The 16,407-nt window shown below is 35.6% G+C and overlaps 2 protein-coding genes across 2 annotated transcripts; both read right to left on the bottom strand.

Annotated features, from left to right (window-relative positions):
- Nucleotides 1-9,850: 9,850 nt before the first annotated feature.
- Vha13 (V-type proton ATPase subunit Vha13) lies at nucleotides 9,851-11,387 on the bottom strand. The gene is made up of 4 exons (XM_018455740.1): nucleotides 11,216-11,387; nucleotides 10,527-10,627; nucleotides 10,334-10,432; nucleotides 9,851-10,249 (listed from the first exon to the last, which is right to left on the bottom strand). Exons 1-4 carry the CDS (start codon nucleotides 11,295-11,297, stop codon nucleotides 10,175-10,177), a joined length of 357 nt encoding a protein of 118 aa, XP_018311242.1. The 5' UTR covers nucleotides 11,298-11,387; the 3' UTR covers nucleotides 9,851-10,174.
- Nucleotides 11,388-12,022: 635 nt separating this feature from the next.
- LTV1 (LTV1 ribosome biogenesis factor) lies at nucleotides 12,023-14,542 on the bottom strand. Its single transcript, XM_018455745.1, has 7 exons — nucleotides 14,459-14,542; nucleotides 13,461-14,010; nucleotides 13,164-13,390; nucleotides 12,970-13,098; nucleotides 12,722-12,913; nucleotides 12,297-12,536; nucleotides 12,023-12,215 (listed from the first exon to the last, which is right to left on the bottom strand). The coding sequence occupies exons 1-7, from the start codon at nucleotides 14,459-14,461 to the stop codon at nucleotides 12,102-12,104; spliced, it is 1,455 nt and encodes a 484-aa protein (XP_018311247.1). The 5' UTR covers nucleotides 14,462-14,542; the 3' UTR covers nucleotides 12,023-12,101.
- Nucleotides 14,543-16,407: the final 1,865 nt, after the last annotated feature.

The following is a 16,407-nucleotide window of genomic DNA, read 5'->3' as shown; positions in this document are numbered from 1 at the left end:
AAACAAATTAATAAATATCGATTGTAGAAGGAAATACTGATTACGTTACTCAAATCAAGAAAAATTACAAAAAAGAACATGTATAACTTTTTCCAATTGTTATTTTTTTGCTAATCTTACTAGTTTAATCATAAATTAAAACCCATCACCATTTCGATAACCCATAATTTTTTTGCGTTATCAATTTTTCTCTATAATTAATATTATCCGGATGTTTATTTTTTGTTGTACATAATAAATGTTATAGAACGTTCGTTATGTAATCAAGACTCATTATATTGTAGTTGGATCAGCAAGATTAACAAAAGAACAATAATTGAAAATAATACCGGAGCATGAAAAAATATTTTTAATATGAAAAGCAATTTATAAACATCAATTTTGCAATTGTTATAAATAAATTATTAAATATAATAATTTATTTATAACAATTAGTTGCTGATTTAACAATATAATGAACCTCGATTACATAACGAATGTTCTATAACATATAATATTCATTATGTACAACAAAAAAAAGAACTGGATTTTTCTTTTATTGTTTTTTTGCGAGCAACGTAATATGATCGGAGCCACGATTTGCTGATCGCGCAGAAAACGCAAATCTACAAGAATCTCGCAGGTGGGGAACCTAATAATGCGATGGTCAGTGAAACCGCGACCCAGTTAGACTGCCTGACCCACTTGGATGCATCGTAATCATCGTTGGTGCATGATATGGACTGATATTAGAGGTAAATACGTCACGCTGCCGGAAGTCTCCTATTGCGTTCTTGTTTGCCTAGGATACACCGATCAAGTTAGTTTGTAACCTTCAACAAAGATCGCAAATGTCGAAGTTTTGGCGCGCAACGCAATTTTGTTGGCACACGTATAGTTAAAGTTCCATGCCATTTGTGTAATGCGTAATTACTCGTATCATCCGGATAAACGAGCTCCTTTAACATTTGATAAAATCGCATATGTTGGTTCCCCGGTGGCGAACCGCGAATTAACAATTCGGGCAGTGCTTCGAATTATCCGGTATGCCGAATCTACTGAGCAAACACAATTATCACAATTAATCGCAATCACCGATAAATCGTATCACGCATCGTGGATGCGTATTTGCAGTCGCGTACCAGGAATATCTTTCCAAGCAGAAAAGAACGAGCGAATAACGAACGTGTATAACACGGAGAAGTCTGGAGATTTATTTTTGGTACGTCCTGACCTTGAACGCTATTTTCACACGCGTGATAACCGGTTCCTTCTCTACACACACGATAAACGTGAGAATAGCGCGGTCGTCGAGTCACGATTACGCTGTTGAAAAACAGATTAGCATAATATAAACCATTTATAACTAATTTAAAATAAGCTAATTCAGAAAATAACATCGTCACAAATAGATTATACAATGTTCAACCATATCAATATGAAACGGCATTGATACTTTCAATAGCAGATTACGATATGCAAACACAAATGTCAGTAAGTCATATAAAAATACGTAAATAAAGATAAGATCAAACAATTGGTCTATAAGTGTTACATATTAATAAATGTATTAATATGTATAATATATAACTATAATGTATAACGTACTAATGTATAATTTTTCGACTCGTCTTTAGATATTAAATATCAGCAAATTATTAAAATAAAATTATTTATCGCGTTTATTATTGGTTATGTAATCTTCTTTGTCGATAACAATTCGTAGACCTTGAAAGATATCGAGTTATTTCTATAACATATTAGCTCTTATGTACGTATGTCTCATTTTTAAATAGAATCGCACCAACGAAAAGAAATGAGAATCGATTGTCGGGGAAAAATCCTGGAGATGGTTCGCGGGATGACATCGGTCGGCGTAACTTATAAGAATGATAATGCAGCGAGTCGACCTGAGCATAAGGAGTGTGTAATAGAAACCAAATGAGCCAGGCGAGACGTATTCTGTGATGGGAGATATTTCTATGAGGGTTCTGTTAGAAGAAATACGATGTCTCCGTACGAAGGACTTAATTCCGCTACTTAATTCCGTTTAAAAAATAAAATTTAAAAAACTTCCCTATAAATCTAACGCAAAATACGATTGAAACATTTTTTTCTTAAGATATTTTGCGTCTAAGTTAAAATGGCTAAACACGTTCCAGTCCACGTTTGGTACGGAAATGTCGAAATCTAATACGATCCCAATATTTAACTCTACCTAAAGTACCTATTTCAAACGTGAGCTTTCGTTAGTTTTTTTTTATATTATTTATGTAGTACGGTCCCTCGTTAGTGTAGGATTGCAAAAATAGTTTTCGAAGAACCTTTCCAAAACTCCTTTCCAAAATACAAAGAACCACCTAATATTACCGTGACAAATTGAGATTTCAGATCACGCTGACTGTGTGTCTTCGCGACATCTGTTGCGCACGTGAGAGTTAGGACCTAGGCCAAGGTACCTTCGAAACTCTCGTGTAATACGAAACGTGCGTTAACCTATTAAGACCTAGACACAAGATACTCCTCAATGCAAACTATGTCTCGAGGTCGTCTTAGTAATAAACCAAACGCTCACAAAAATGTCAACTGAATATCTATTACCTGCTGGATCAACGATTATACTAGAAACAAAGATTATATGGAAACAATACTCAATTGAATGATAAATTTACTTCTAACGTATAAGAAATATAGTGGGCATATATTACTTAATGCACGAATCAATATCAGCGCACTGAAAGCACGCTCTGCGAGATAAGGTAACATTTATTTTCGCCGTCTATCGCTAGGATTTAGAGGACTTTTAAAACGAATTTATCGCTTATCGTTAGTACGAATCTCCGTAAATATAGGATGAATATATTTGTAATCGACTTTTAAACATGATTTTTTTCCGATAAAAACGATACAAGACAACGTTCAATACATTTCAACAGCCTACCGGATAAATTGGACGATATCTGTAATGTTTATAAAACCACTTTGAGTCCAGCCTAACGAAATCGACGGCATCTTCGAAAGACAAGAAACAGTTAGGAAATGTAATCGCGCAAAGCTTTCTAAATTAACGTAAAAACGGTCGAATACACAATGTTACTCCGAGGTTACATTCGTGTATAAGGCGACAAAAAAGGCGCGAGGAGAGCGAGAGAAGTTTCTTATTATCAAAACCGAGAACGCTTGCGGCGTCTATATAAAGTAAACTTTGCCGGTACGCGAAACTTTCTTCTGTAAATCGGCGATTGGGATCGCTGTCTACGCGATTCACTCCTACGCGAATTCGTAGAAATCATTGAATGGACTTTGATGCTCGCGAGTGACGACTCTACAAATTTACATGTCGATTCATGAAGCGTCTAACTTTTAACCCAATTTTCGACGAGTCGACAGTCTCCGTCGTTGAGACGAGTATTGTCATTCCCGTCTTTTTGCATCGCACTGTACGCTCCCGCGATTTTCTGTACGAAATCGCAAGTCTTGCTACGCTTCGAGGCGTTGTTGCGCAATACGAGGACGTACTCTCTTCGAGCTGCAAAACGCGTACAATTGTCCCGACCCGAATCGCGTCTGGAATACCCCAGAGAGGAGTTTGCATGATGAATCATTCAGGCGTCGACAAGAAACAGGGAGCGATTCGACTTCGCACACTGCTCTCTCTCCAGTGGATTTTGATTAATCGTAATTTGGTGTTACATGGACAATACCACTCTCCTTCCTCCCAAAAAAGAAAACAAGGTCAAACTTGCCAAGCAATATGTCAACAAATATAAACGTCCTGTTACATTCTCTGAGATTTTTGACTCCCGAAATACATTAAACGTTATCTCGTAGAAAATAAAAAATTGTATTTAATGGAATGTGTTTTGTTATTCTATCAGAGTACATCATTCTTTATAATTAAATTAAGTATCATCCACGTATTTTAAGCAAAATTAAATTATTATATACTTTATTAGGATAAATCATTAATGACACATCATTCATAATGTATTATTTATTAATGTTCGATCTGACGTTGAAAGAGACAAAATGATTTATTTCAATCAAAAAAGCAAATATATTAAGTCAAATATTTTCTCGTGAATATAATTAGATTAAATCGCATACATTACTATATCATATCACTACGAAGCAAATGAAATGAAGCGTAAATACAATTAGGCTAAATTATTAATACATTGATCAATTTATTAATACAAATTTGATATCAAATTCAAGATACGTAATGACCAACTTTAATTGAAAAAGCAAATATGTGAAGTCAAACATTTCCTCGTGAATGTAATCTCGGGACAAATTTGGAGTCCATTAATACGAAACGTACCTGGATTGTTGATATGTAACTTGCGTGGCAAGATAAGCGTTTTGCGGCGTATTTGATTTGACCTAGCATGAATATTATACGGCGTAAACACGAGGACGCGCGAGCAAAAATGGGCGAAAATCACTTGCAATTATTCGGTGTTTATCATCAAATTCGATCTATGTACAGTTAGAAACGGGATTCCCGAACGTTTGCTATTATTTTACATATATATATATATGTATGCGTGTATGTATATATCACACTATCAGTCTGTCCATTGTCAACGAGAACAAAAGCGTATGACTTACCTTCTCGAGACACTCCTGGCCGATGGCCTTCGGGTCGACCTGTACCTCGAGGATAACGGAGTTGGCCTGACTGACGAGGCACCACATCTTCGCGATCGCTCCTTCCTCGGTGACCTTCGAATCTGCGTCGAATTAATCCCTCGCCGTACTCCGGCGACCAATTCTCCTCTTCACAAGAACCAATATGCACTCTTATCGCGCCCGACGTTTACAACGAAAACGACCAAGATAATAACGAAGGTGACAATGACAATAACAACGGTCTCTCGTTCTCCGGATACGCGGCTGGTCGGCGACCGGTCGTCCCCGGTGGTACGTTCTTTGTCATAACAAAACTTCAAAAGCTACGTACGTGCACAGCTGTCACTGCGACGGGCTCGCGCGCTACGACTACGTACGACGTCGACAACGTGCTCGTTCTCGTATCGGAGACCGAACGTGGCTCGTCGGCTTCCATTTCTCGGCACGGAATGGCACACGCACTAACCGCTCGTCGCCGCCGCGGGTCAGTTCGCGAAATCGAATCGCTCTCCGGCCGCTCGATCGAGTGGCGCTAGCGCCGCAGCTGACACTACCGTCGGCGTCGGGACTGGCACACCAACACAGATACGAGGATACAAGCGAGCGGAACACGTACCGTCGAGTGTGCGGCGCGGCGTGGCGCGGCGCGTCGAGCACGAGGAGGGGATGGTGGGGAGGGAGGTCGACCGTCGACGCCACGACGGGAGTTAAGTACAGCTGATCATCCCTACTATCACGCGCGGCGGCGCGCGGCGCGCATGGCCGACCCCCACCAGTGGCACACGCAACGGTCGCTACGTTGATGCATCACGCGTAAACAAACGTGCAGCGAACTTTGGAATCGTTGTTTTATGTCCGAGACCTGTAAAATGATCTTATTTATAATTTAAATCAGGTTTCAAAGTGAAATTCTATTTGTAATTTTGTACTTTGTACACGTACGTACATTCTGATTCTTTAAACGCTTCTCTCACATCACCGCGGCATTGTCTGAAATAAAAAAGAGTATAGAAAACGTTATTCTCTTTGAATTTAAACAGTAGGTCTACTTAAAATGAAATTTCTAACTAATTAACATGATATATTGTTTAATTTCTTTTAGGTTTATTAAATAACAAAATTTATCCATGATAAAATACAATAATAAAATAATATACTTATGTATAATTACCAATTAAATTAATCGAATTTTGGTTGGTCATTTTAATAATTGGCAATAAAGAGACAAAATAACAGATAAGACATCACAACGCGCAAGTATAATAAAATTCAGTTCAGAAATTTACTAATCGGCATTGCGGTTGAGCTAAATACGTCCTCGGCTGCACCTGGAACAATTAATAATATATTCTAATTAATTTAATCGATTATAAATTTCATTGCACACTCATTTGTCGATTATTTCATTATTTCAAGAAGCAATGTTCAGCAAATATTTTATATGTGACGCATAAAAATATTCCTTAAAATATACTTTTGAAAATACTTCAATAAATCTTTTGCAAATAATGGCAATCGTGCAAATGCGTCATTGTATAATTATGTATATATTAATTTAAAAAACGAATTAATCTGAATAATAAATTTAACAACTCACCAGCTAAGGTAAAAAGTCTCCATTCTCTCGCAAGAGAGAATTCTTCTCAGAACGCTTACGTGAATCCCATCCAGGAAACGATCATGAACGAAAACGAACGTGTTTTATTACGTATAATTTCGAAACTTGATTCGCGCGCTTTACCGTTGAACAAACGCATATTCGTGCCGCCGTGTTGAAACATCGAAATGAATCGCGTTGTTCCGCGACGTACGATTTCTGTAGCAGATTATTTCGTTAGGCATATTTACGACGATTTATTTCTTTGAAATACTTCGTCGATCGCGCCCCGATTGTCCAAAAAGAACGACTCCCCAGGTAGCAACACACGTCATTTTGACGTCATTTTGATGTCGAAGGCCATCATTTTGACGTCAGCTTGCTACCAGGATCGGTATTGCGCGTCCAAAACAGGGATCGACGCTTACCTTCTCGTTTCGATGTTTATGGCTGCGGTCCACTTGACTCTATAAACGCTTCGAAGCGTTTGAGCGATCAATCAGAACAAAGAATTTTACGAATTGACTAATCAAAGAATGCTTTTCGAAGCGTTTATAGAGTCAAGTGGACCGCAGCCCATATCATGACACGGGCCTCTATACTCAAAAAAGTGATCTTGCAGTTACAGCGGAAATTATCTAAGTACGAAAAATAGCTGGAATAGATAAATTTCTAGCAAGTACTGCGATATTGGATATGTATTGCATCTAATCATATAAATGACAGAGATAGAATTTAGATTTGTGCTATAAATTCTATGTGTATGATACATAATTTTCTATCAGATACAAAAAACAGCTATAATTCTAGCTGGAACAGCAAAATATTTTTTTGCGTGTATTCTGTAACTCTTGACGCAAGTTTCGTTATCGTTATAACATCGTTGCGCAGTTTTTTTATTATGGTAAAAAAGCTACGCAACGACGTTATAACGATAACGAAACTTGCGTTAAGAGTTACAGAATAGCCCTGACGGTCTCGACTATGGGTGCATTCGGAGAGACACTATTAGTGCTACTTGTATCATTCTATCTTCATTGTTTATTAAACGTAAAACAAAGATAGATGACACAAATAGCGCTAATAGCGCACTCCTCGAATGCAACCTATATACGACGAACTCGCGACAATCATACACCCGTCGCTTTAATCGGCACTTTCGACATAAATTCGCGTCTATAACCGATTTTTGACCGCGTTCTTGACCGATAAATTCGCGATTAATCACGGAGCGACTCGAATCGAAAGATTCGCCGAACTGTCATGGCGGCCCAACAGCCGCGCAAAATTGAGAAAATTTGAAATGTGAATGATTTAAATTGGCGGAAGTTAGATGCTTTTTTTGCATTTTTCAGCAAAATGTATATCGATTTACTCAATGTTCCTCATAAGGATCTGAACGTGTGAAAATTTACGTACAAAAGACGCGAAAAAGGAAAAGTAGAAAATATTTGTGTTTCAAATTGGCGCGAAGAACGCGTTATCGGTTACATTTAAGTCTGTTCTAAAATAGTCGTGCGTCGGCGCACTCAAACTGATCAGCCAATCAAATTCTCTGTACATTGATCGACATTTATAGGCCGATATTCATAGTCGGTTCTTATTTCAAGACCGTCTTAAGTAATGGCTACGTTTACACCGTGCGCTTAGTCCGCGACCTATACGATAAGTGTCTTTGTTTAATCTACAAGATAAACAAGGACATCTATTGTATAGGCCGCGGCCTAAATGCACGGTGTAAACGTAGCCAATGTCTTAAGATACTAATGCGGCCCTCTGATTGGTTCGTGACATCTCAAAACTAAACTTAAGATGGTCTTGAATATAAGATCTGACTATGAATATCGACGATAGTCACTTCTTATTTCATAAATAGATAAATAGATAAACAGATAAACAGATAAACAGACTAAATAATGTTTTAAAATGCTAATACTAGCCAGAAGCCGATATTCACAATCGATTCTTACCTTTAAAATTGTCTTAAACACAGTCTTAAAATGTCATAAGTCAATCAGAAGTCTTTATTGTATTAACATCTTAGATATTACTTAAGACGATCTTAAAATAAAAACGGACTAAGGCCGGAATCAGACTAGTTAAATCTGAATTTTTCAATCTTCAACCTCAATCTTCAATGCGTAGTCTGATTCCGGCTTAATGCATTGTCTATTCTTATTTTAAGATTGTCTAAAATTGGTTTATGACATCTTAAGAACTACAATTAAGACGATCTTAAATATAAGAATTGACTATAAATACCGAACCGATATTCATAGTCAATTTTTAGATATAAAGTTGTTTTATCTTCAATGATGCTGCCACAAATGCTCTCGATTGCAGCCAGTAATTTATCCAAGGAGCTTTATTTAATTGAACAGATATTTCTTGCTCTTTGTAAAAAAAAAGATAAAAAATATCGTAGAGAGGAGAAATCAACGAAGTACATTAATTTTTTGCTACATTTTTTATATAGAAATGTTTTTTTATAAAGTTTTAAAAGTATTTTTTTCATAAAAGAATGTCTGCATTGTACACATTATTTAAGAAAAAGTTTGATCAGATTTTTTAATTTTAATTTTAGTAAGAAAATTATGTATAATATATAATTTACGACAAGAAAATTATATAATTACAAGTTTCATTATAATTTCACATTGATTGTGAGATTAATTCGACAATACGTATATAACGATAATCGTGCAATTGCTGTACCAAGAGAGGAATTAGCTTGAACTTGCAATTGTAAATTATAAAGCAGCGTGCACATAAATGCTGAATCCATGAAGGAAGATCGACGTATCGTCAAATTTTCATGCGTCATTAATAATCGATAAAACCGATAACGTGGTTATTGATTAATTCAACGAACCTCTCAATATTTTATCGCGACAGTTCTTTGAATATTCTATTAATCGAATCTGCAAATTCGACACCACATATCGGAAAAAAAAGGTTACAAACAACCGAAAGCGAAATGCTTATATAATAGAGTATACCTTTGTTACAATATACATTGTAAATTCAGTAGGTACGTTTTTTTTTTATTTCTTGAAAACGTAAGGATTCTCCTCTCATTAATGTTTTATATATATATATATATATATATTTATTTTTATATAATATAAATATATATATATTTCTCTTTTCAAGATCAACATTATGTCGAGCATGTTATACAGTTCTGTGAAAATAGTAGTAACATGAAAAGCGAAAAATCATACAACATTTTGGGGTTTTCTTTCCTTTTTTTATATTTTGAACACTAATACTGTACAGACAACCAACCAGCTCATAAAGACAAGGATATACATGTAAGGCAAAGCTGCCCATCTCGCAAGATTAACAGAGATTTGAAACGTTCCCGCTAAAAGATGAGAAGTCTGAATATTGCTACATCGTCGCGTGGTCCACCGTCGACTGGGAGCATGTCCGTGATGTAGGGAAAAATCTGATAGCACGTCCTCGATGTAACAGAATCATGGAATGACATCTAATGGCGTACACTGAACGACATATACAATTCGTTACCATCACCCTAAATCGCATTAATCGTACCTATTTTAACAATCGTACATCATCCCGATGTGTCTAGGCCTTGACGCATCAGGTCGAGGTACTCTGTTGAATCCACGTTACTTTTTTTTTCTCTTTGTTACGATGCTACATTACAGCAATTCTCAAACTGTCCGAATATGTGCCAGTGAAAAGCTCAGCGGTAATAACAATACGATTACATTTATTGTCGTGTAGCAACTGCGGGAGAAAAGAATTCTAGTAGTAGTTTGAGTATCACTGCCTACAGCTACATTGCATACAGTTTCTCAGGTAAAATATAACATGTCATACGATATAACAGCGATAAATACATATTGAGATATGGTGAACAGTAATATTTAATATATATTTATAGAGCGTAAGACGTATCATATTTATAGCTATATTAGATGCGATTTTTGTGGATTAGACCTCAATGCGGTAATTTTTGTGCAGTTCCGGCTTGATATCGTACACCAAGTCCAAGATTTTAAGCATGACCTAAATTACATAGAGAGTCGATATTGTAGTTTCTCATATATCTGTCTGTAATCTATCGATTAAATTTACACGTAACGAACTTACCATATTTTTGTGCACAGCAACGGTCTGATTCATTTCTTCTATCTTAAGTCGCGTATCTGCCTCGATACGCGCAGCTACATCCTCTTTTGAACCCATGTGCTACGAGTAATATTATTATCATTATTATGTCAACTTGAATATTGAAATTTAAACTTAACAATAAAAATCTCAATATAAAGGAAACGATACTTACCTTGGCCTCAAAGTCACGGAACTGTTTTTCTCGTTCCTGTCGATATTTCTCAATCTCGTCCTGGGCTTCCTCTTTGGCCTGTTTCAGACGACGTGCCTTACCTATAAAAGTAAAAGAGAGATTACAATGATAAACTCCAGATTTTTTTCCAGATCCCTACACAAAATACATTCTGATTCAATTTTATCTTAACATTATTTTATCAATGTTAATGTATAGAATGTTAGTTATTTTATCAGTGTTAATGTATAGAACAAATTCTTAAACTCAACCATTAAGTCAGAACATCTACATAATTAATCAAAAGATCAAAGAAGACTCGGAACTCTGTTAAACAAAGTTAGACACAGCTAAATAACATTCAATAAACACAATATTCAATAAATTCGTGTAAATATGGAAGAGTATGATTAATGATAACAAAAATAAATCGCATGTAGGTTAGCTAAAATGTTCTCCCTATCAAGTGTAATTTCGCGAATCACTGGACAATACAATTAAAACTGATTTCTCCATAAATTTCGCGGCTTAGGAAAAAAGGTCAAAAATTCATCACACGACGCGTCAATTTCAGAAAAAGAGTCAACGTCGTGACCAAAAGGTTACGGTAATCACAGTTAGCACATCCGCGTCGCAGCACGTATTTTTTTCTTCCTCTCCCGAAATATTTTGGCGACGAGTGCACTTACGTTTCCTGGCATCCGAGACTTTCTCGGCAGCGCGTTTTTCGGCAGCCAGAAGCTGCTGAATTCCCTGCGTCTGGCTGGCCATCTTTGCGAGTCGGGAACGGCGAGCTTTGTCACGAATCGATCATATGACTTTGGAGCTTCCGTCCTCTGCCCCGCCTTAAACGACGGCGCTCCTTATCTCGTGCTCGCTCACGTGGTTCCATTCCACTTTCCATATCATTTGGTATCATTTGATTGCTCTTCTACGCATGAGTATGTTTTCAGTTTCTCATACGGTATAAAAATTAATAACAATAATAATGATACTTATAAATAATAATAATAATAAGTCTTGATAAGCTATTCGCTATTTTCTATTGAGAAGTCGCAGTGTAAGAATTATAATTATTATAATTATAATAATGTTATTGTTATTATTATTATTATTACATCCTGGTTTCTCAATTGAAAATAATAGTACATTATTTTATAATTTTGATTCTTGCACTGTTTCTTCTCAAATAAAAATAGCGAATAGCCCATCAAGACTCGTGAATTCATACAAGTAAATTTTAACTGTTCTTTTCAAGAGCTTTCCTTATCTTTTTTTGCTCAATTTAAAAATTAGAAGATAGATTTAACAATAGAATTGAAAGGTTTTAATGAAAATTGATAAACATACATAGTTGATACAATGATTTATAAATGTCACATACATATATAATATATTTCTTATATGTAGAAAATTACTTTTTAAATAAAATATTTCTATATAATATAGATATATTTAACCTACCAGAAAAACGTTTTTAATATACAATGCGTATCTTTTATACATAAAATCAAAGTTGTTAAATCTGCAACCTGAGACACAATCGTAGTTGCAAAACATATTATTTTGACAATTTTATACTATACGAGTTCCTTGAATGTTTTGTTTGTTATTCAATCGAATCTTCTCTTGGCGTTTCTTTTCTTCTTTAAATGCTTCGGTGTTTGCCTTTCGCTCTATCCTTCTTTCCTAAAATTGAAGAAATTTCAGAAATCATGTTATATATAAAATTTGATCAACCCAACCACAGTAAATGTTTAATAAAATTACTTTTCTGTATTCTTTGAGCAGCTTCTTTCTTTCTTTTCTTCCGTCAGGAGTTTCCTCTTTGGGTCTTATACTTAGAATGCTTAAGGTAGATTTCCTACTTTCCGCTACGGATTGTAGGCCTTTTGGCACATTATTTTCCATATCAAATTGGGCCAAAGTTTCAGCTGTTAATTTTCCAGTATTGCCTAATACATTTTTCGGAATACCAGATTTTCGATCTATTTCAATTTTCTTTGATCGCTATTATAAAGAAACAAAAAAACATATAAAATCAATAAGTGTAGTATCAACCCGCGAAAAAATGTTTCATATATAATTATATAACATTTGTTCCCGGCAAGACTAATATATAATTAAATTATACATATATTTATATTTATTACTAGAATGAATATATTTTTTAATAACATTGATTAATAATTTACCTTAGGAGGTTCTGATATTAATTTAGGATGATTATAAATGTTACTATATGTGCTAAGAATACTTTCACAGTCCCATTTATCCCTTCCACGAGCAGTAACAAGAAGTTTTTCAAAATGTTCATCTTCTGAACTCGAATATTCTGGTTCCACAATCTTCATTCTGTCTTTCATAAGTTCCGTGATATTTTCCGTCTACAAATGTTAGGGAAAATAGTATATTTTTTATTACACTTTTACATAATACTTACGTCTTCTCTTTGCTTCTTTTCAAATTCAGCAGCATATTGCATAACAAGATCAGAGTCATACGTTATATATCCTTCTATTTCGTCGCAATCTAAAGCACCAATTTCATTTTCATCGTATCCAGCATACATCTGTATAATAAACAAGATAAGAACGTACAATGTCATGTTTGAAAAAATAAATCTATAATATAAACCTTTTCAAATTTGTCATCCAGCAATGTAAGTTGTTTGTTCCTCCTCATCACGCTACTACTCATAGAATATTCTGTAAACCTTGATTTCGTTTCTTCATCCTTAAAAGTATATTGAGGTCCATTCAAACTACATACTTCATCTGCCTCCTCATTGGATAAATCCATGTAACCATCAGATGAGACATCTGATTCACTATATTTATTTTTTGGTTCGTTTAATTCATATTCTAAAAGTACAAAATTATAGTAAGATTAAGTGAATGTGTATGATATTATCACATACTTTAATAAATTTACCATATTCTCTGTCAGAATCCTCGCTGTCGCAATTTCCAGCATTAGCTAATTCTATGAAATTATCTTCTAACTGATTTTCAGGATCATCAAAATCAAAATCATCATCCATTGCAGCGACTACATCCGGGTCTAAATCTAATCGTGGCCCGGAAACTGGTGCTGCTTTATTAAGCATACCAACTTTTTCCTCGACATTTGATTGAAACACCGAAGATGGTAAGTTAATTTTTGGAGCACTCTTGTCGCATTTGGAATTATTCGTGTTCTCGACGCGTTCCCATTCCACTGACAATGTATTGACATCTTTAAGATGTTGTAAATAATTATAGTCATCGTCAAAGTAAATCCCATATTTATGCTGCTCCTTTTTGCGTGTTTCACTGTCTAATGATTTCTTCTCTGTTTTTGCCGCTTGTGTATCAGCAACTGGAACTAGGACTCTTTGTGGTGCTGTTTCATCTGCCACTAATGGATCTTTTTGTGAACGATGAACCAAGTGGAATGTAACAGAATTCTTCTTGTCAATAAACTTTTTTGTTTTTCCCTTTGGCTGCAATTACATTGTTATTTCAGAGATGTGAAATAATTATTAAGCTATTAGTACTCTAAAAAAATAAATAAGTGACGTATGGCTATATGTGAATGTGGTCAACTATTGCTGAGATTTAATTCACACTCACAATATTCTGGAAATCACTTCGTCCTTGTTAAATAAAGATAAATAATGTTCACGAGCGTTGTGAGTGTGAATCAACCATAGCCTAGTAGTCAGCAGGTGGAGTAACTTACTTTGATGAAAGATTGAGGTTAAGTTTAGAGACTATGAATTATAACATTAAAAAATCTCGTATACCAGGAATTAAGGAATACAAATTTCAATTTAATAGTTCAAAAACATTGTGTACTATATAATCCTCAGGGTGAATTGAACAGTCGGTGGAAATTTAAAAAAATATATATAGCAATAAGATGTTTTGTAAATACGTATTAAAACTTACCATCTTGATTTGTTTTGCTCAACTGATCGTATATACAAAAAAGTAGTATAAATACAACAAAAGTAATCGTCCTAATGTAATGTATTTATCTATCCGAATTAAGCATTGACACGTCTATATATATATATATATATTTCTTTGAACTTTACATGCAAAACGTAAAACATGTGCCCTAGAAGTTGAAGTTCGAACATGAGAGCTAATGAGAGCTATGTTCAGCCATGGTGGAAATATATAAGGTGAAACAATCTGATGGATGCGCAGTAGTATAAAAATAGTGGGGAACGGTGAACCAATCAAATATGCCTAGTGATGCAAAATCCAGGGTCGGCGCATATAACATGATGTTTACATTCGTTTACGCAGCGGTTAGCGCAGAGAGTATCATTTAATCCTTGTTTAACATTTGGTGAACAACAAGGCTAAAATAATACTTCTGCGCCAACCGCTGCGTAAACGAATGCACGAGATATGTTGCATGGTGGAAACAGTGGCTGCGTTCAGCAGACTCAACAGGTTTGCAACCGTTTTATGATTGTCTGCTGAGATAGGACCATTCTTCTAGATCTAAAATTATGATTGGATGATCTAAAAGAATACACCAATAACAGCGAGCGCTCACTCAACTGTTGAGTCCGCTGAATGCAGCCAATGGCTGCGTTCAGCAGAACGTTTGTTTTGCAACTGTTGGAAGTTTCCTTCGCGCTAATTGGATCATACTTTTAGATCTAGAAGAATGGTCCTATCTCAGCAGACAATCATAAAACGGTTGCAAACCTGTTGAGTCTGCTGAACGCAGCCATTGGCTGCATTCAGCGGACTCAACAGTTGAGTGAGCGTTCGCTGCTATTGACGTATTCTTCTAGATCTAAAAGTATGATCCAATTAGCGCGAAGGAAACTTCCAACAGTTGCAAAACAAACGTTCTGCTGAATGCACCCAGTGATGCGAATTTCGGGCCGCTTGCAGCACGCGATCAGCGCCACCGGTCGACGGCCTGGCGCAACCGGTAGCAACAAGCACGAGCCCGTGTCCGTGTGACTTGGTAGTTAGAAGCGTGCCGACTATACTCTGAACAAGTGCGAAAAGGTCAGAGTATAATCGGCAACGCTTCTAACTACCAAGTCACACGGGACACGGGTTCGTGCTTGCTTATATCGCAGCATGTGATCACACCGCTGGCATTAGCGTTATCCGGAAAATGTCGCAACTGTTTTGTATGATGCCTGGTTTATGCTTCGGTCTTTAGGCTAACCCTAAAATCCTAAAATTCAGCCAATAGGTCTGCTAGTCTTAATTGGTCCTAACTGAAATCTGTATTCCATTGGTTAAATTTTAGGATTTTAGGATTAAGACCGAAGCATAAACCAGGCATGAGTCTCGTTGAAATCAGTAGACCCTAAAGTGTAAAATTACGTTAATATCATAGGGTTTCTCTCTCTTTTTGATCAGAATAGATCGAGTTGAATAGAAACAGGTAATTGTCTCAATTTTCAACTTTATCTTTCACTTAAGTTTTTACATAAAAAGCTTATCTGTGTCTAAAAATTGATAAAAGCATCTTAAAGAGAAAACTTTGAACTTTTTTTTGCTTGTTCAAAAAATGCTGTACGTCACTCAGTTCGTCTTTTATGAGCAGTCAAAGTCAAAGGGACCATTTTTTCACTTCAATGTTGAATAACTCGGTAAAAAAAAATCGTACAGAGGTAAAAAAAAAGTAAATTGAAGGTAAAGGATCACGCTTTCGAAAGCTGTGAATTGTATTTGTGTCCGACTTCTCATTCACGGCATGAAACTGTGCAAAGTTTACAAAAAATTTTGAGATTTTACGGATCTTTCTTTATAATCATGTAGTTCCGTAAAAATCAGCCGAATCGTTATTTCATTATACAGATTTGGAAAGTAGAGATTTCAAGCTACAAAATGCTTTTTTTAAAATCTCATTTTGA

The sequence above is a fragment of the Mycetomoellerius zeteki genome, unplaced genomic scaffold (assembly GCF_001594055.1).
Source record: "Mycetomoellerius zeteki isolate Tzet28-1 unplaced genomic scaffold, Tzet1.0 scaffold51, whole genome shotgun sequence".
NCBI lineage: Eukaryota > Metazoa > Arthropoda > Insecta > Hymenoptera > Formicidae > Mycetomoellerius > Mycetomoellerius zeteki.
Note: the sequence above shows the minus strand (reverse complement) of the source record. Positions and strands in the feature narration are given on the sequence as shown.